Source organism: Colias eurytheme, chromosome 19, assembly GCF_061535395.1.
Source record: "Colias eurytheme isolate Ceu_HAF_F1 chromosome 19, ilColEury1 Martin Lab GWU primary, whole genome shotgun sequence".
NCBI classification, from domain to species: Eukaryota; Metazoa; Arthropoda; class Insecta; order Lepidoptera; family Pieridae; genus Colias; species Colias eurytheme.
In genome coordinates, this window is record NC_142998.1 from 10,404,550 (window position 1) to 10,424,260 (window position 19,711).

Below are 19,711 nucleotides of genomic sequence, written 5' to 3' on the forward strand. Positions count from 1 at the left end.
CTTCCTCGAGGCGTCGCGTGTCCTTTCGCGCCTCCCCCCGTGGCACGAGCGTCGGTAGGTACTCCTTGATCCATCGGCGCCAGAAGTGGTCGGCGAGCGCCTGGCTGGCGCGCCAGGTCCGTCGGTCTGCTTCGTCGCACGGCCCCGTCGTCGGCAGTCCCGTTGAGGAGCCCAACAGGAAGTGGTTGGGCGTGAGGGCTTCGGGGTCGTCTGGGCTCACGCTCACGTGAGTCAGCGGCCTCGCGTTCACCGCGAACTCCGCCTCGGTGAGTAGAGTCCGCAGCACCTCTTCTGGCGGCGCCTTCTCCCGTAGTGTCGCGCCGAGCGCGGTTTTCACCGACCGCACCAGCCGCTCCCAAGCACCGCCTTGATGCGGTGCACCCGGCGGTATGTAGCGCCACTCCATCCGGTGGCGCAGCGCTTCTTCTTGTAGCGCCGGCGCCCACTCGTTGTACGCCTTCTTCAGTTCTTGATCGGCGCCCCTGAAGTTTGTACCGTTGTCTGAGTACATCAGACGAGGCCACCCTCTGCGAGCTGCCATCCTTCTCAGCGCCATGATGGCTGAGTCCGTTGACAGAGATGCGACGAGCTCCAGGTGCACGGCTCGCGATGTCAGGCATGTGAACAGCGCGCCCCATCTCTTCTCTCTTCTTCGTCCGATCTTGACCATCATTGGCCCGAAGTAGTCGACCCCGCAGTTGGTGAAGGGTCGATGGAACGGGTCGAGGCGAGCGCGCGGCAAGTCCCCTTTGGCTGGGACCTGCGGCATGGCTCGGCGTACTCGGCACAGCGCGCAGTTCTTCTCCACGGCGCGCACTGTAGGCCGCAGGTGGATGACCCAGTAGCGCTGCCTCAGGTCGTTGGTGACGCGCTCGCGGTTGGCGTGTCCGGCGGCACAATGTTCCTGTAACACTATTAGTCTGGTTATTCTGTGCCGGCCGTCGAGGATTACCGGCTTCTTCATTGTGTCGGGTGCCGTGGCTGCGTTTATGCGGCCCCTTACTCTCAGCACGCCGTCTTCCATTACCGGGTCTAATTTGTACAGTCTACTGGATCTGCTGATGGGGCGCGCGTCCTTGATTCGCTTTATGTCTTCTCCAAAGCTGTCGTTCTGTGCGCGCTGCACCAGCAGTCGTTCGGCTTGCTCCAGGTGGCGACATTCTAGTCTCGTCGCTGTGTGTCTGATGCGTATGTCAATGAATGCGAGCACCCTTGCTGTTGCTCCCACCAGTGTGCGGAGTTTGGAGAAACGCTCTGGATCCGGCAGCCATTCCATCTTCCGTGGCAGCTCGCTTACATGCAGTACATCAGCCTCGTCCGTTGTTTCTCGAAGTTCCTTCTCCGTGGGCCACTGGTTCTCCGTCTTGGTCAGGAATTCTGGACCCTGGAACCATCGATCATGTCCCGTGGTGAAACTTAGGCGGGTGGCGTCGTCGGCAACGTTTTCATGAGTCGGCAGCCACCGCCACTCTTCCCTTTGTGTTAGTTCTCCAATCTCACCTAGGCGATGCGCGATGAACGGCGTGTATCTCTTTGCATCGTTGCGCACCCAGTGCACCACCGTCGATGAGTCTGTCCAAAACCAAGTACGAGATATGTCATACCTGTGCTCTCTTCTTATCTGATCGGCGAGTCTGGCGCCGATCACCGCCGCCTGCAGCTCTAGGCGCGGGATTGTCTGCGCGCGCCGTGGTGCCACCTTTGCTTTCGCCGAGACGAGTTTCACTTGTATGCTGCCGTCCGTTCGCCGCATACGCCAGTACGCCACGGCTGCATACGCTTGTTCACTGGCGTCGCATAGCACGTGCAGCTCGATGTCTTCGACGTTGTCCGTTGCGTAGCATCGCGGCAAACGTAGCGCGCCGACCGCTTCCAGCTGCGCCAGCCAGCCCGCAAACTGCTCGCCCTCTTCTTCGGGTATTGGTTCGTCCCATGAAATCTGGAGGCGCCACAGGCTCTGCAATATGATTTTAGCACGGATGGTGAAATAACTTAAGAGGCCTAGTGGGTCATAAATTGACATTACCGCACTTAATGCTTCGCGCTTGGTTGGCGGGCGCTTGCGATCTCGCACCTCCACCGGTACCCTGTTCATCGCTGTGTTGAATCCTAGCGCGTCTTGCTCGGCGTCCCAAATTAGCCCGAGGATCTTCGGGGCTGGCTGCGCTCCTCCCAGCTGCGTCGGTGTGCTGGCGTGCAGTTCTCGTGGCACGTCCCTCAGCACGCTCCTATCGCTGGCGTTCCATCCTCGTAGCTTGAAGCCTGCCGCCGCGTGCACCGTCCGTATTTCTTCGATTGCTTGTCTGGCTTCCTCCGCGTCGGCGTAGCTCACCACCAGATCGTCCATGTAGTGGCTCTTCGTTATCGCTTCCAACGCCATTGGATATTGTTCTGCGTGCTGCTGCGCATTATGATTACGGATGTAATGCGCCATAAACGGAGAGCTCGCTGCGCCGAATATCATGGACGTCATCTTGTAGTGCTGTGGCGGCGTGTCGCGTCGGCTCCCCCTCCATAAAAACTGCTGCGCTGGCTGGTCTTCGGGTCTTATTTTTACTTGTAGGAACATCTCCTCTATATCTGCCGTGACTGCCACTGCCTTTTCCCTGAATCGAAATAATATACCCGGCAGTGATAGTAGCAAGTCTGGGCCCTCAAGCAGTTCGTCATTTAAACAAGTCCCGTGGCTTTTGGCTGCCGCATCGAAAACCAATCGCTGCTTCCCTGGCTTGTTGGGATTGGTCACAGCGAAATGCGGCAGGTACCAGCACACGCTGCTCTCGCCTTCACTGCCGTCGCATGGAACCGCATACCTTTTCTCAAATAAGTTGTTCATCTGCTTGGTGTACTCGGCTGCGAATTCCGGCGCGGCGTCCATCTTGGCTTCAATCTTCAGAAGTCTCCGCAGCGCGGCATTGTAGCTCGGCGGCATGCGGACATTATCTCTTTTCCATGGCAGGCCGATTTCATACCCGCCCGGCGTCTTCTTCGTAGTCATCTCGACGATTGACGTTGCTCGTCGGTCGGCTTCACCTATGCGCGGTCTACTGGCTATGTTCAATGATTCTATCTTGAAGTGTTCTTCCACCAGGTTGTGTAGCCGTAGGTCCGCTTGCTGCTGTTCTCGGACGTGAAGCACGCAGTCCCTTTCGACGATCATTCGACGCGGCGTTGTTCCATGTATCACCCAGCCGAGATTTGTCTTGGAGGCGGCAGGTTCGTCGGCGCCGCCCGTCCGAAGTTCTCTTGTCACGATATGCTCCCAGTGGTCGGTACCCACCAGGACACCCGCGCGTGCTTGTTCGTAACATACCTCATGTTCCGGTATGTCGCGCAGGTGTCTGTACCGAAGCAGGGAAACCGGGATGGACTGCTGATGCAATTGTAGCTTCTTCATCGTGCGGGCGCGCAGGTCGTGTAGTGTCCCGTCGCTCTGCCCCCGCAGCTGCACAGTCACCAGTCGACTTCCTTCTTCAATCTGCTCCATGTTCGCCCCGTGGATGCGGAGCGGCGTGGCGGGACCTTCGGCGCCGATCTGTCGCGCCAGGTCCTCATCAATGAGGGTGATGGTGGAGCCCTCATCGAGCAGTGCGTGCGTCGATACCTCCCCCCGTGGGCCGACGACGGTGACTGGACACATCTTCAGCAGGACGGCGCGGGGCGGTGCGGTTGCGCGGTCAGCAACCGCCATGACGGTTTCTTCGGTCGACGCAGCAGGCTCTTCTCTTCTTACGTCGTGCAGTGATGAATGATGCGGGCGGCGGCACTGGTTCACGCCGCATGGTTTCGCTCGACAGTAGATGCGCCGGTGTCTCTTCGTGGCGCACTTGAAGCAGGCGCCCTTTTCCCTCACCAGCGCCCACCGCTCATCCACCGACAGCTTGGCGTAGCGCGGGCAGGCAACCATGGTGTGGTCGCGCCCGCAGCATAGGCAGAAGTCTTCTTTCTTCTCTTCTTTCTTCTCTTCTTTCTTCTCCTCTTCATCACCTCTGCTGGAAACTATGGCGTATACTGCCGACTTCCTTCTTGGTGGAGCAGGTCGCGCTGCCGCTGCTGCCGCTGCTGCCGTGGTGTCTCTGCGCGCTGGCGCAGTGCTGCTCGTCGGCGCGTATGTGTAGCGGAGCGCCTGGTCCGCCTCTCTCATCAGGAAGCGGGACAGCACCACAATTTCCGGATCTGCCGTACCTTCCTGTGAATATGCATAGTCGCACCATCTGGACCGCAGGTGCGGACTTAGTTTGTCCAATATCTCCCTTGCTAGCATAGGATTGTATAAATATCCTTTCCTATCTATGGTTTGAAGTATGCATACCACGTTCTGTACCTTCACAGCGAAGCTGTTGATGTCCTTGGCCGCTGCTCCAGGTCGCGGCAGCTTCCTCAGGTCCTCCATGGCCCTGTCGATAATTATCTCGGGCCTCCCGAAGCACTGCTCCAAGGTTTTCATGACTGCTTCAGGCGATGAAGCAGTGTGAAGCAGCGCTGCCACGGCGTCCCTTGCTTCCCCCTTCAGGCATGTACGCAGCCGCTGGATGTTTTCTGCGTCGGACACTTGGTACATGCTGCTTGTGTCCCGGTAGGCTGCTCGGAACGGCAGCCACTCTTCGATCGCACCTGAAAATATAGGAAGGTCCGCGTGGCGTAGGCGCGGTCGCGCCATCTTCTCTAGGGACGCCGCCAGCTGCTCTATTCCTGTTCGTCTGGTCGGCGTCGGCGATCTTCCTCTTCTTTGTTCGGATCGCTGGTGTCTGTCATCCTTCGGCACAGGATGTGACTGGAGCCACTCGTCCACCTTGTTTCGTTCTTCTGTCGCGGTGACGATATCTTCCGGCAGGTCCTCGTCTTCCTGTATGGCGGACACCTCGAACTGTAAGCGTTTATTTATTAGTTCTTTCTCAATTTGTAGTTCTTTTCTCTGGATAGCGGCGAGTCGCTCTGCCGCTTCTAATTCCGCCGCCTTAATCCGCCGCGCCGTACTCGCCGACGACCGCACCGATCTAGCGGATCTCGCTGGCGAATGCCGTCGCGGTTGCGGCGGGATCTCCATTGTTTCTGTGGCTGACGTCAAGCGTGCGTCAGACGGCGATGCTAACGGGTCCAGCACCAGCCGCCGCATTCGTTCTTGCCGCACACGCTCTGTCTCCTGGCTCCGGTCTTCAACTTCCACAGCGTCACCCTGGCTGCGGGTTACCACCATGCCTAAAGAGGTGACGCACCGCAGGCTTATACTGGCAGACTCGTTCCGCTGACCAGCACCCCTGATTCCCGGCGCGTACCACTAGGTCACCACTGGCGGCCCGTGTCTGCCCGTAAAAAACCTTACGACTCACCTTATTGGACTAGTACCAACAGCGCGGCCCCGTCGGTAGGTACCTGACTCGCCTGGTGACGATCAAAAACACCAGCAGGCTAGTACCAACGTTACCGGTTTGCCGATATTCGTCCCTCGAAGGTGAGCTCGTTGCCGATGTGTACCTCTCTTCGGCAGGATCTGGTCTTCCACGTGCAGCGTTTCTTCCTTGAAGTATCCGGCGCTCGTTGGATCACACGTTGTTATCCGGCGATCGAAGGGTCACACGTTGTTATCCGGCGATCGAAGGACCACACGTTGTTGTGGACTGTATAATTTTTGGGGTTCGTGGTCGAAATAAAACCCTTCCTTCGACATACATAAGTACATATATTTTCTCTTTACAATTACAATTCCTAATCACTATTACTTATTAACTACTTGTCTGTAATAAGCACTTGCTCGAACTGATCACTATTAGTACTTATTCGCTACTGGTCTGGAGTAAGCACTTGCTCGAACTGAACTCCATTTAAAAATTCGGGCTATTTATATGCGTCGCCGGCGGGGAGATTCAAAGCAGCCGCCCGGCGGCGAGGCACAAAGCGGCGGCGGCATCCAAAAGGCGGCGAGACTCAAAGCGGCGGCGGCATCCAAAAGCGGCGGCCGGCGGCTGTCTTGTATGTGCCGCCTAGGCCACGCCTCCTCCACGTGTAAACGCAATACACGTGGCGTATTGAGTACAGCGCGCTAGGCGAAACCGCGGTGCGCCTCGTCGAAACCGCGGTGCGCCTCTCTTCCACGTGCAGCGTTAATATTCCGCCTCATACACGTGGAGCCGCTGCGCGGGGAGCCCCGTTACCGCCTGCGTGTGCTCGTCCTTTACAGACACCACTTTTCTAGAATTTTATTATATGTATTGATGATGATGATTGATGATGATGATAATTAAACACATTGATTTTGTAAACGTTATCACGCAGTTCGAGTTACAGCGTAAACATTAACTTCAATGTTTACTTATATTTTACGTATTATTCGTAGGAACTTCATTTTTGTTTATTTATTAAATCTTGCTGCTATTTAATTGTATTATTACATTGCATTACGGAAAAAAAGGTTATTATTATTTGGTAGTTTTATCACGTAGTGAAAGAGAGAGAGCTATTTCTTAGTTTTTAGTTTTCCCATTAAACCTTAATTTTCTATGCACCTTTATTTCCTACAGTTTCCGCTGCGTGTGCGGTCTGGGCTACAAAGCAGCGGGCGACGTGTGCGCGGACGTGGACGAGTGCAGCGCGCGGCGCGCCCCGTGCGAGCAGCTGTGCCGCAACACGGACGGCTCCTACGAGTGCCTGTGCCGCGCGGGCTACGAGCTGGACGAGGACGGCGCCAACTGCCGCGACGTGGACGAGTGTGCTATCGGCGCGCACACGTGCCAGCAGACGTGTACCAACACGGAGGGATCGTTTGAGTGCTCGTGCCAAGAGGGTTATGAGAAACGCGGCGATGCTTGTGTCGGTAGGTGTTTGGATTTTGGTGGAAGATATTATTATCAGGTCGTATTATTGAAATATGTAGTTTTTTTTTAAGTTAAATGCATAAATTTTTGAAGTTTGAAAGGAGTGAAGTTAATTTTCATTTGTATATACAGGTGTTTAAAGAGGACACATTCATATATAACGCTATTCTTGCTGTTATTTTGTTTTTTTTATTTTACTTTCTTACCTGGATGATTTATTGAAATGTAATAATGTAAAACCGAGAATTAACAATCACGTATTATTTTAATGCTTTTAAATTGTATATCCGCAGACATAAACGAGTGCCACGAGGAGGGCATATGCCCGCCGCCCGGCAAGTGCGTGAACCTGCTGGGCTCGTTCCGCTGCGTGTGCCCGCGCGGCTTCCGGCTCGACCTGAGCGGCGAGCGGTGCCGGGACCGCGACGAGTGTGAGGACGGTCGCTGTCAGTCGCCCTGCCGCAACTATGCGGGCGGTTATCGGTGTGAATGTCCACCTGGTAAGTCACACACTCGAAATTTTAGCTTTAGTAAGTCACCTACTCCATCTGTCTCTAAAATTCTATCTTTAGTTCGTACTTATTTTACAAACTACAAAGTGGATTAAATACGCAGTTCTACGCTGTTTTTATCACTATGCCAACCAAACTCAACCTCAATTTCAAAATTTATTTATTAAATTCGATTCCTGCTAGACGCACTTTTGAATCGTCATAACAGTTTCACATTAAATTTACGATCGGAAAGTATTTTTTACACAGAAAAGCTGATAAGATACTATTTTGTTTACAGTTTTAAATTACAGCTCATAGTATATGCACTTGATCAATTGTTTTTTAATTTTCAGGGGAAATCCGTTCAGCCAATGGGCTGTGCACGCCGCAGGACGTGTGTGCAGGCTCCCCGTGCGGCGCCGCGCCGTGCTTCCCGCTCGGCGCCGCCTTCCGCTGCGGCTGCCCCAGCGGCTACGGGTGGGACGCCTCGCACGCGGTGTGTCTGCAGGTGAGCACGCACCTTTACAGCAGAAGGCGCACACGATGAGACGTCAAAGTGAGATGGCATAATTCAACTATCATGGGCGATAAAGAGAAGCAAAAAGTAGCTAACTAGCCGCATTTCGATGTCCTTCTTCCGGAGTGATAATAAGATACACCTTTTTACTAATAATATAATTGATTGTTATACGTATTCATTGAATGGATGGGCATTATTAGTTAGATCACGTATAACGTGTGTCGTGTGTCAGATGGCGGGCGGGTGCGCGACGGCCAGCTGCCTGTTCGGCTGCCGCGCGTCTGGCGCGGGCTACGAGTGCGGCTGCCCGGCGGGCTACGAGCTGGTGGGCGCGGGCCACTGCGTGTCGGCGCTGGACGGGCTGGCGCCGGGCGACATCGGCGCCGCGCCCGTGTTCCCCGTGCGCGACCAGTACAAGCTGCCCGACGACCTGCTCTCCACTGAGGGCTGCTTCAGCTGCAAGGTGACACACATACTGCACAAATACCAATTATATAAATCTAGTGTAATATCGGCATTGTTTACGCCAACAGACATCAGCTAGGATTGACCTTCTTTGTAATACTAAAAATATTGATAACATTAATATTAACATAAAAATATTCATAGTTTTCAAAAATGCATTCGATATCGTTGATCATTCCACTCTGTCACACAAATTAAAAAGCATTGAAATAATAATTGATAGTCTCCATAATAAATGATGTATTCTTACCTAAGCAATAGATCAAATAGTAAAAATAAGTAACTTTGTATCTATTTGTGCTCAAATTAAATATGGTGTCCCGCAGGGTTCAGTTTTAGGGCCGTTGCTCTTTATATGGACATTTAACCAAATAATTATAATTTGTTTTGTTTTTGTTTGTTTAGAAGTCTAAACAAAGATGAATTGTAAGTCATAAGGAATAAATAATTACTATTTTATGCGATTTATAAATTTATATGTAAAATTCTAGATGAATGGTCGAAGAAGAAGAGCTCCTGAAGAAGGCATCGTGTACGCCAACGGAACCACGCTTGTTAGGAGGCGCAGGAGACGCAGTAGACGTGAGTATTGCAATATAGATTTTTCTATAATATTTAGAGGATTGTAAACTTTTATTTTTTAACATTCTACGTCTCTATCTATTTCATTATTAACTGGAGGATTTTTTTTCATTTCTTATTTTTTACTTTGCTTATCTCTTCTATCTATATTCATGTAATTACATACTAATTTTGATTTCAGGTCGCCGCTCACTCCTCGAACCGGAAGCCGAATTGATAGTCCTGCGTACCACACCAAAGCAAACTTGGGGCAGAGTCCCGCTCCTGCGGCTGATCCCCGCGGAGGGCGAAGGCCGACCGCACTACCGCATCGCGTACGGCGACGACCAGAAAGACTTCATCTTGAACAAGAAAGATGGCACCTGGGCACTTAGACTACGAAAACATCTCAAGTCCCAAGAAGTACTGGAAAAACAATTAGAATTAGAAGCCAGATTCGTCACTCCACAGTCGAGTAAGAAGAGAAATAGACGGCACGTGGAAGATGTTCCGGCGCCGCTCAGACTGTACGTGTCCGTTCATATCGCGCCCACGAAGCGCTGAGCCGCAACGCGTGAGACTCTCCTTGCAAGACAGTCGCGTTAATAGACCTGCTGAATGAATACAATTGACTCTTTCTAGTTTATGTTAATATTGTAAGTTAGAATGAGACAGCATTATATCGTTCTTCAACTTTGTACTAGAAATTTTTGTAAAAGGTCTATCAATGCGGGTTAATATAATTATATAATAAAGTACACTCTAGGAATTGAATTGGTTGTAAATATGAATTCTAAAACACTGCCATGAAATCAGTCATTATACGCACTGCCATATGATTCGTTCTCATTAAGTATTTGTACTACAAATGCTAAAAGCTTATAAATTGGTAAGGTTTGTCTCACTGCACCTTATTTAGGGTAGTCTAACATTATGTATGCGATTTATTACAACGCCATCTATGGGAAAATTTAAGTAACTTTTTTTATTCAAGGAATTTGTACGAAATCGCATGCGACAATCGTAAGGTCGTCGTTAAACGAATCCTGGACGATCTCGGCAGTATTAATAGTGTGAGGTGAATGCATAATATACTAGGGATACATATCGATTATTATCTACTAAATATAACGTAAGCGATATTTTTGTCAGAGACAAAATTACGCTCGAAAACTCGACTTCTTTTAAATCATTATTTTAAGGAATAAATGCAATAAACATTATTTTTATAAACAAATTAGTATGGATTCATGGATCATGGTATGGTTATGGTACATAGTGTAGGAGATAGTAATCTTTACATATAAAATAACACGACTAATTACTTATTCCGCCATCTTTAGTGCCAGTGTAGCGTAAGGCGTATAATATTTAAGAGAACTATTTATTTTCACTTATATAACAATATGGAGTCTAAATATATGGCATCGTATGATAGTTGTTTGAATGTTGCCATAAAAAATGACAGATTTTAGCGGGAAATTTTATATCTAGTTAATTTTAAATTAAGGTATAAATACAGTTTTGTTACAAATTCAATATTATCTTTATGGAGAAACATGGCACTAATTGTGTTGCAAAATATCGATTTTTTTTAATAAAATTTATTGCAAATATATTTTGGCGCTAAAATCTTTATATTCGTTTTGAAAACTGTCAAAAATTCAGGCAACTATCTATAGGATATCAGAAGTTGAGTCTATCTAGTGTTTACATCTACTTATTTTTATATAGAGCCATTTTTATAGATTTTTTTAACGCTTTTTGGCATTATTTAGTCGTTACACAATGCAATAGACTAGTTTTATTTTGTAAATATGTGCATACGATGAAATATTGAAAATGTGTTATATTTTAACTTAGGTTAAGGTAAAATGGAAATTTTAAAATATTAATAAATTTTTAATAATACGAAATTTTGTTTAATTTTTATTGATCTTGTTACCCTACTAACAAATCAATTTAGATTCTATTTTGAAATATTCATCATGAAAAAGTCAGACACTAATTAAATAAGCTAGATATATTTTTAATAATTGTTATGGGTTATTTTTTTTAAGCACACGGTGATATGAAGCAAAACAACTAAGCTATTATGAAGGAAACGTTTTATTTCATTGACGTACACAATCAACAGAAATCTTAACTAAAAGTAAGAACTAGGTACATATACTTATTATAAAAAAAAAACAGTTAGACTTAACCAGAGGATAATAACTAGTAGGTATGGTAACTAACGTAACTAATTTTAACAAGACTTATATTATCTAAGTAATCTTAGCAAATTAGTGAGGGCGCCAGGAGGATTTTATTTATTGAACGGGATCCTTCCAATCCCTGCCTTTTAGTTAGCTCCAGGTAGCAAAAATCAGTCGCATGGATATCGAACGCGTATTATTTTGATCGCGAGATTGAAGGCGTTTCATACAGGCTACAAACAAGACATAATTTTAGTTTTTATTTACTTTTGAGTTTTAATTATCTTAACATTATAGTTCTAAAATTATAACTTACCCCTTCTCGCACGAAAATAATAGCACAAACTTAGAATATGTACTTAATCACACTTATAATAATGATATTTCTTCAATTATTTCAAACAAATTAAACCGACAAACGGTGTGTCGAGATCCACTGCTCAACGACCACTGTCCTTTCAATGACATCGTATAAGGATTTCCAGATGTTTCTTAAAAATATTAATAATTATAAAAAAATGCATGAGATTCGTGTGGATTTGAACTTACGACCCGCGGATCTACGCTCCACATTAGTTCCACTGAGCCACTCGTACGATAGCTCAAGTCGTGAAACTACGTTACAATTATTGTTAGTTTACCAAACATAACATTCCCCCAACCAACACAAGAAATGAGATGGCATAGTTTATGCATCTCATTTCTTTCATGCGTTATGTTCACGCCAGAGAGGCTTTAAATCCTTAGCATGCCAAATACCTATTGACTTACCATGACAATTATTAAGACGATAGACGTTATCTGATAACTTAGCTACTATTATGGCTTTTTCAAATTTAGGTGCTAATTTTGCCATAAATTTATTACTAGCATTAGAAAGCAACTTAGTTCTTTTCCAAACTACATCACCTATGTTAAAATTTGCCCGCCTACGTTTAATATTGTATAATTTTGAACTTTTATAATGTGAGGTCTTAATTTTATGCTCAACGTCGCGAAAAAGTTGGCTTCTTCTCTTTAAATCCATCAAATAATTATCGGTCTTAATGACGATAGAGTCAACATCTATAATTTGCGAATCCCTCGAATTTAAGGTTTTTGGAGGCACAGCAGTCTCCCTACCAAGAAATAAGTATGATGGTGTAAAACCTGTTGTTTCATGAATCGATGTTCTAATGGCATGACCAAAATTGTGTAAATGTACATCCCATTCATTATGTTTTTTTTTATTAATATATGTTGAGATCATAGTGCCAACAACTCTATTGACGCGTTCTGTTGGGTTACTTTGGGGATGGTAACTGGGCGTATACCAAATACTGGTATTGTATTTTGACATCAAATCCTTAAATAAATGAGATTCAAATTGTTTCCCATTATCTGAAATAATCGCTTGAGGCACTCCAAACAGTAAAAACTGTTTTTCAATAATGTCACAAATCTTATCGGCTTTTCCTGTTCGTAGCGGAAATAGAAGAACAAATTTACTGAATAAGCATGTAATGACAAGTAACATAGTGTTACAGTTTTTACTTTTAGGAAACGGTCCCATGAGATCTAATGAAATCACTTGCCACGGTCTAGTGACTGTACGATGACTACCCATATGCCCTAAGGGTAATTGTTGCGACACTTTTGCTCTTGCACACACTTCACACTTCCCGACATACATCTTAACATCCTTCAATATGTCAGGCCAGTAATAATGTTGTTTTACTCTAAATAAAGTTTTCCGTACTCCCAAATGACCTGCAGTAACATCATCATGGCAACGCTTCAAAACATCACCTTTGAGAGCATGCGGAATGTACAATTTCCAGTCGTTAACTTTATCTGGATATTGCTTCAGATGAATTTTCTTATATAATAACCCATTTCTCACTTGCCAATTAGGAACCTCGCTACCACTAGTAATTTTTAAGACTTTATTTCTATACCATTCGTCCTTATGTTTCTCTAAATTGCTGAGAAAGTTACTTTCTATACAGTCCCCAAGGGCATCAATAGATCGTGATAAAACATCAGGAACAACGTTAGATTTACCGGGCCTATGGATTATATCGAAACTGAACTGTTGCAATTTCATGGCCCATCTCGCAAGTCTACCATGTGGGTCTTTCATTTTATGAAGCATTTTTAGTGCACTGTGATCAGTGACGACTGCGAAATGCGATCCATCTATGTAGGGTCTGAATTTTTCTATAGCATACACAATGCTCAAAAGTTCTCTTTCCGATGTCGTATATAATTGTTCTCGCTCATTAAGTTTTCTACTAAGAAAAGCTATGGGTTTCTCGACGTTGTCAACCTTTTGACATAAGACTGCTCCTATACCTTTATTTGAAGCGTCGCATTGAATAATAAAAGGTTTATTAAAATCAGGACAACAAATCACTGGCGTCGTGGTTAAGAGTGTCTTTACTTTAACAAATGCGTTATCTGCCTCATCAGTCCACTTAAATGTTTTGGATTTTCTCCCTTTTGTCAACTGATGGAGGGGTGCTGCAATGAGTGCAAAATTTTTAACAAACCTTCGATACCAACTTGCAATTCCAATAAATCTCTTTAAATCTCTTAAATTTTTAGGTCTTGGGTAATTAATAATAGCTGACACTTTTTCAGGATCAGTACGCAATCCATCTTTATCTACAATGTATCCCAGAAAACGCATACTTGAACGCGCAAATTTGCATTTTTCTATATTTATTGTTAAACCGGCATCTTTTAATATGCTGCACACTTGTTTTAGAATGTTCAGATGTTCCTCTAACGTTTCTGAACAAATAACAATGTCATCCAGATAAGCCCAAACTTTGCCCTCTAAGGCATGAAACAAAATATCCATGAGTCTTTGTTGTGTTTGTGATGCATTTACAAGACCAAAAGGCATTACTTTAAAATGATACAACCCTCGACCAGGCACTGCAAACGCTGTCTTCTCTTTACTACACTTATCCAGTTCAATTTGCCAAAAAGCAGTTTTGAGATCTAGAGTACTAAGAAATTTTGAGTGTCGCAAGTTGTCTAATATAGAAGCCACTCTAGGCAAGGGGTATGTATCTCTTTTAGTGACCTTATTCAACTGCCTACTATCTAAACAAAGTCTATTGGAGCCATTTGGTTTTTTAACCAGTACTATTGGAGAACACCAAGGACTGTAAGATGGCTCTACTACATCCTTGGCTAACATTTCATCTAGTTCACGTTCAATAATTTTCTTAATAACTGGAGAAAAATTGTATTGCTTTTGGTATATCGGTTTACTATCACCGGTATCTATTGTATGCTTCAGAATTGTTGTTCTACCTAATCCTGACCCAATTTCTTCCTTAATATAATTAATAACCTCATATAAAGACTTTTTCTCATTTTCATTTAAATTTTCTTCACTTATAATTGCTGGTTCTTCATCTGATACCGTATTAATATGTAAACCCTCGTTTATATCATAACCTTTAAATGTAAACCCTATATCAAATAATTCAAAGAAGTCCTTGCCTAAAATCAGGTCTTGAGATAGATTAGGCATTACCAATATCGACATGACGTGAAATTTATTATTAAATTTAATGGGTACATCAACAATTTCAGAAAGAGTGTGATTAGTTCCATCTGCAGTAGAAATGTAAACGGGTTCTCGTTTCTGCGTCTTTAAGTTTACAACCTTTAAATATTCTATAAACCTTAAATTACCCACGGATCTAGTAGCTCCCGAGTCCAATAAGCCACTGAATCTTTTACCAAGGATGTTAATACAAACGTATGACCTATTATCACACTCCTTCCGAAAGGTCAGAGGCGAAATTACTTCTTGTGACATGAATAGCCGAACGTAATTTAACCAGTTCTGCCACTCAATACTGTCTCGACTAAGGGGAAAGGTTAGTTGGCAGTGTCTTGCCCTTCCCCTTTCTCGTTTCCCATACAATTACATTCTTTAGATGTAATGCCAAATCGACCACATCTATAACAAAAAAGTCGTTGCTTGGGCGCTGCACAAGATCGAAATAAGTGTCCAGATTCACGACAATTCCAACATCTGGATTTATTACTATATGTCTTTGGAACTAAAGTTTTTACTTCATGTATCTCGTGATTATTTTCAATACTAGACTTATAGGCTAAATCCGGTTCCATAGATCTATACGAAGATTTAGGTTCTTTGAAGTTATCACAATTAATTTTGGTTCTTTCCAAAATTCTCAAAACATTAATCAAATCGGAAATAGAAGAAAATACGTCCCTACATACGGCTCTTTGATAGTACGGTTGAAGATTTTTTATAATTATCATTATTTTCTCAATTTCCGAAATTTTGTTTGGAAGTCTATTAAATAAATTTTGCATGACGGATACGTAAATAACTACAGATTCATTAGAACCCTGTGTTCTAGATTTCGCTTCAGCCAGCAATTCTTCTTGATAGTACGGCGACTGAAAATTACGTTTTAATAAGATGACTAGTTCATTCCAGTTTTCTATATATTCTCTATTAGCGCGAAACCAAATTAAAGCATCTCCCTTAAAAAAATCAATAGCGTGTCTCCAAAGATCTTCATCCGTTGCATTTCTAGCATATTTCAATTCATTCACTCGCTCAATAAAAGCGTTAACACTAAAACTAGTGTCGCCCGAGAACTGAACACCCCATTGGCTAATAGGCACTAACTTGTGTCTTAATATTTGGGTCACTTGAGCATCATTTACTGACGTCGAATTAAAAACGTTCTCCGGTAATTTATCATGAAAATATTGAATTCCTAAATCATCATGAGCAAAGCTAACTCTCTTTTGTTCTAAGTCTACTTTCGAAGTGCATTCTTTGTTTAAATACGTTTCGCAGGGGACTTTAGATGTCGACGGCCCAATGACGTCAACATCCAATTCATTAAGTATCTTATGACTATCTTCACCCAATGATTTTTGTAGAATTTCTTTCATTTCCTTAGTAATTTTATCATCATCCTCCATATCATCCTTAGCCTCTAAATCATTAAGTAATATAACAGCCTTATCCGACAAAGCTTTGTGCTTCTCCTTATCTAATGTTTCAGCTGCTTCAATGAATTTTAACCTATTCATCACATGAATTAAACGAGAGACTAAACGTTTATAAAGCTGCTTATCGGGTTTTTCTTTTAATTCGGACACATAACGTAAAATGCAATCTAATTTATCTGAGCATATATCTAATTCATTACTAGGATTTTCACTACATTGGCTGGGTGCTTTTAATTCATAAGAAACCAGTTTTAAATTTTCAACATGTAACATTTTTTTTAAAACAAGTTTTAATGCTGAGGCTAAGCCCCCTGGATGCACGTATCCACGGCACGCGAGTTCAAACTCCACCTCATCCTTTAACAAATACTGTGGATCCATAATTAAAAGGTAGGTATACTATAAAATCTAATGCGCTTAAGTATAAAAACCGTGCAAGAAAGAATAAGTTGTATCCTCAAATAATTTACATATAAGTGTGTATAAAAAGATCACTATCCATGTAACACTAAATCTTATATTCGATCAACAAATTTCTTATAAACAATCATTCCATAATTATAATATACCTATTACACCAAATCCACAATAGTAATAAATAGAAATCTTATTTTGACAAGTATTAAGCACTTACATGTATTCAAAAAAAAATAATGTATTTAAACTATTTTAAAATACTAAATTAAAACTAAACGAATTAATCAAGTAACTATTATTGAGATTAACCCGCTAGCTAATTAAAATAACAAGCATAGTTTTTTTAAATTAATATACTAAGAGTATAAATAAATAATCCCATTGTTTTAGCGTTGGGCGCCATTTTGTTATGGGTTATTTTTTTTAAGCACACGGTGATATGAAGCAAAACAACTAAGCTATTATGAAGGAAACGTTTTATTTCATTGACGTACACAATCAACAGAAATCTTAACTAAAAGTAAGAACTAGGTACATATACTTATTATAAAAAAAAAACAGTTAGACTTAACCAGAGGATAATAACTAGTAGGTATGGTAACTAACGTAACTAATTTTAACAAGACTTATATTATCTAAGTAATCTTAGCAAATTAGTGAGGGCGCCAGGAGGATTTTATTTATTGAACGGGATCCTTCCAATCCCTGCCTTTTAGTTAGCTCCAGGTAGCAAAAATCAGTCGCATGGATATCGAACGCGTATTATTTTGATCGCGAGATTGAAGGCGTTTCATACAGGCTACAAACAAGACATAATTTTAGTTTTTATTTACTTTTGAGTTTTAATTATCTTAACATTATAGTTCTAAAATTATAACTTACCCCTTCTCGCACGAAAATAATAGCACAAACTTAGAATATGTACTTAATCACACTTATAATAATGATATTTCTTCAATTATTTCAAACAAATTAAACCGACAAACGGTGTGTCGAGATCCACTGCTCAACGACCACTGTCCTTTCAATGACATCGTATAAGGATTTCCAGATGTTTCTTAAAAATATTAATAATTATAAAAAAATGCATGAGATTCGTGTGGATTTGAACTTACGACCCGCGGATCTACGCTCCACATTAGTTCCACTGAGCCACTCGTACGATAGCTCAAGTCGTGAAACTACGTTACAATTATTGTTAGTTTACCAAACATAACATAATTATTACAAGATTGTCTTTTTTTGTCGTCATGGTACGGTGAAAAGACGTGGGTTCGAATCCCGCTTTACTGAAATAAACGCAATTTGTTGGTCTTGGAATTTTTTTTATTAATTCAAAATATTAATTTTAGGGCTGTAAGTGTTATTTATTATTAATTAATTCATATCTATTTAAATAGCAATAGCTTATTTCCTGATTAGTTTTTTATTTCTGCTAAGTATGAACATTATGTGAACTCTACAAAAAGCAAGCAAACTCTTCTTTTTATCAAAATAAATAATGTAGGCTAGATTGTCTACGCATGCTAGGGACGAATGTTTTTCTGTCACCATAAAGTCAAAATGATCAAAGTCATGACGTGAATCTATATTTTTGAATTTAATTTTCCAATACTCTTTCTCATCGTTCTATCTGTGTAGAGTATAAATAATTAAAAAATGTCGAAAGGTAAAAAAGAGGAGTTTTCTTGTGAGATGTTCAGCAACAAATTCTTCATGTTGTGTGGGGCGGGCGGCGCCGTGGCGTGCGGCACCACGCACACCTTCGTCACGCCGCTCGACCTCGTCAAGTGCCGCCTTCAAGTCGACCCCGGGAAGTATAAGTCGATCTTCAAAGGTTTCGGGATATCGTTCAGAGAAGGGGGCGCTGCAAATCTCGTCAAGGGCTGGGCGCCCACGCTGATCGGCTATTCCCTTCAAGGTGCCGCCAAATTCTCGGGTTATGAATACTTCAAGTATAGATTCGCAAATATGGTCGATGAGGAATCCGCTTATTTATATAGAACCTATTTGTATTTGGCCGCATCCGCCTCCGCTGAACTCGTAGCCGATGCGTTTCTGGCGCCGTTCGAAGCCACCAAAGTGAGGATGCAGACCACACCTGGCTATACTTCCCAAATGAGAAAGGCGATGCCACACATGATGGCGACGGAAGGGTTCGGCGTGTTCTATAAAGGCTTAGTTCCGCTGTGGGGACGACAAGTTCCATATACAATGATGAAATTTTCTTCGTTTGAAAAAGTTTTGGAGTATCTCTATGCAAATGTAGTGCCAAAACCGAGAGAGCAGTGTACGAAGGTCGAACAGTTAGTGCTGACGTTCACGGCGGGATACATAGCTGGAGTTCTGTGCGCCATCGTGTCGCATCCTTCAGACACGATTGTTTCAAAGTTAAACAAGGATCCGAGTGCGTCGATCGGGGGCATTTTATCTGAAGTGGGTATAGTGGGGATATGGCGCGGATTGGTCGCGCGTATCGTGATGATCGGCACGCTGACAGGTCTGCAGTGGTTTGTGTACGACGGCTTCAAGGTGTACACGGGCATGCCGCGCCCGCCGCCCGCGGAAATGCCTGAATCGCTTAGAAAAAAGTTGCAAGGCAAATGAGTTGTACAGTTCAATATTTGGTGGTTCATGAACGTATCTTGTTATTCATGTCATTTTTCAATAAATTATTGATATTTACACAATTAGATACATTTTAATTAACTATTACTGAATCCGTGGATATCTCTATGTCTCCCTATAAAACTTTCAGTCCTTAATAAATTAACTAAATTTGATGATATTGCCATAATTGAATAAACCTTTGACACAGGCTTTTTACACAAACAAACTTGCAAAAAATAAAATAGAGGTTTGCAATATGTACGGTGAAATGTAGCGCAACATGTAAGGTAAGTAAAATTCACGTGAACAAAGCTAGTATTTAGTGAAGTGATAGATCATCCATTTTAAAGTTTGTTAAAAATATAATTACTATAAACCACAACAATTTCAAATGTATTAAACATGTTTCCCTGCTATTTCAAAACTGAGCAAAATTATGACCTGCCAGTTTTTCATTTGGCAGAAGCGTTAGAGCTATCCGGGACGCAATAACAATAATATGGGGATTTATCTGAACATCGTGGCGCACTTACCGGCTTTATCCGGGTCCGGTTAAGACCCGGCCAAACGGTTGCTCTATGTTTTATAAGTGGCCGCTCGATCGCAGACACTATTCTGTCCATTTAACATAAT

General features: G+C 43.4%; 2 protein-coding genes and 1 pseudogene across 2 annotated transcripts in view; 2 read left to right on the plus strand and 1 right to left on the minus strand.

The window, feature by feature from the left end:
• Window positions 1-10,768, plus strand: part of LOC149900377 (fibrillin-1-like) — a 70,164-nt gene extending 59,396 nt beyond the window's left edge. Inside the window, exons 49-54 of the mRNA XM_090113063.1 lie at window positions 6,519-6,811; window positions 7,106-7,312; window positions 7,660-7,814; window positions 8,059-8,289; window positions 8,783-8,873; window positions 9,055-10,768. Coding sequence (XP_089969189.1) covers window positions 6,519-6,811; window positions 7,106-7,312; window positions 7,660-7,814; window positions 8,059-8,289; window positions 8,783-8,873; window positions 9,055-9,416 — 1,339 coding nt within the window. The 3' untranslated portion in view covers window positions 9,417-10,768. The remainder of the gene's footprint in view (window positions 1-6,518; window positions 6,812-7,105; window positions 7,313-7,659; window positions 7,815-8,058; window positions 8,290-8,782; window positions 8,874-9,054) is intronic.
• A 4,164-nt stretch (window positions 10,769-14,932) lies between these two features.
• LOC149900378 (uncharacterized) lies at window positions 14,933-16,432 on the minus strand. Its single transcript, XM_090113381.1, has one exon. The coding sequence runs from the start codon at window positions 16,430-16,432 to the stop codon at window positions 14,933-14,935; it is 1,500 nt and encodes a 499-aa protein (XP_089969507.1).
• A 1,695-nt stretch (window positions 16,433-18,127) lies between these two features.
• On the plus strand, window positions 18,128-19,075 carry LOC149900379 (solute carrier family 25 member 3 pseudogene; annotated as a pseudogene).
• The last annotated feature ends 636 nt before the right edge of the window (window positions 19,076-19,711 follow it).

Bases quoted from the DNA above. Each gene is read 5' to 3' on its own strand.
- LOC149900378 (XM_090113381.1), bottom strand. From the start codon at position 16,432: ATGGATCCACAGTATTTGTTAAAGGATGAGGTGGAGTTTGAACTCGCG.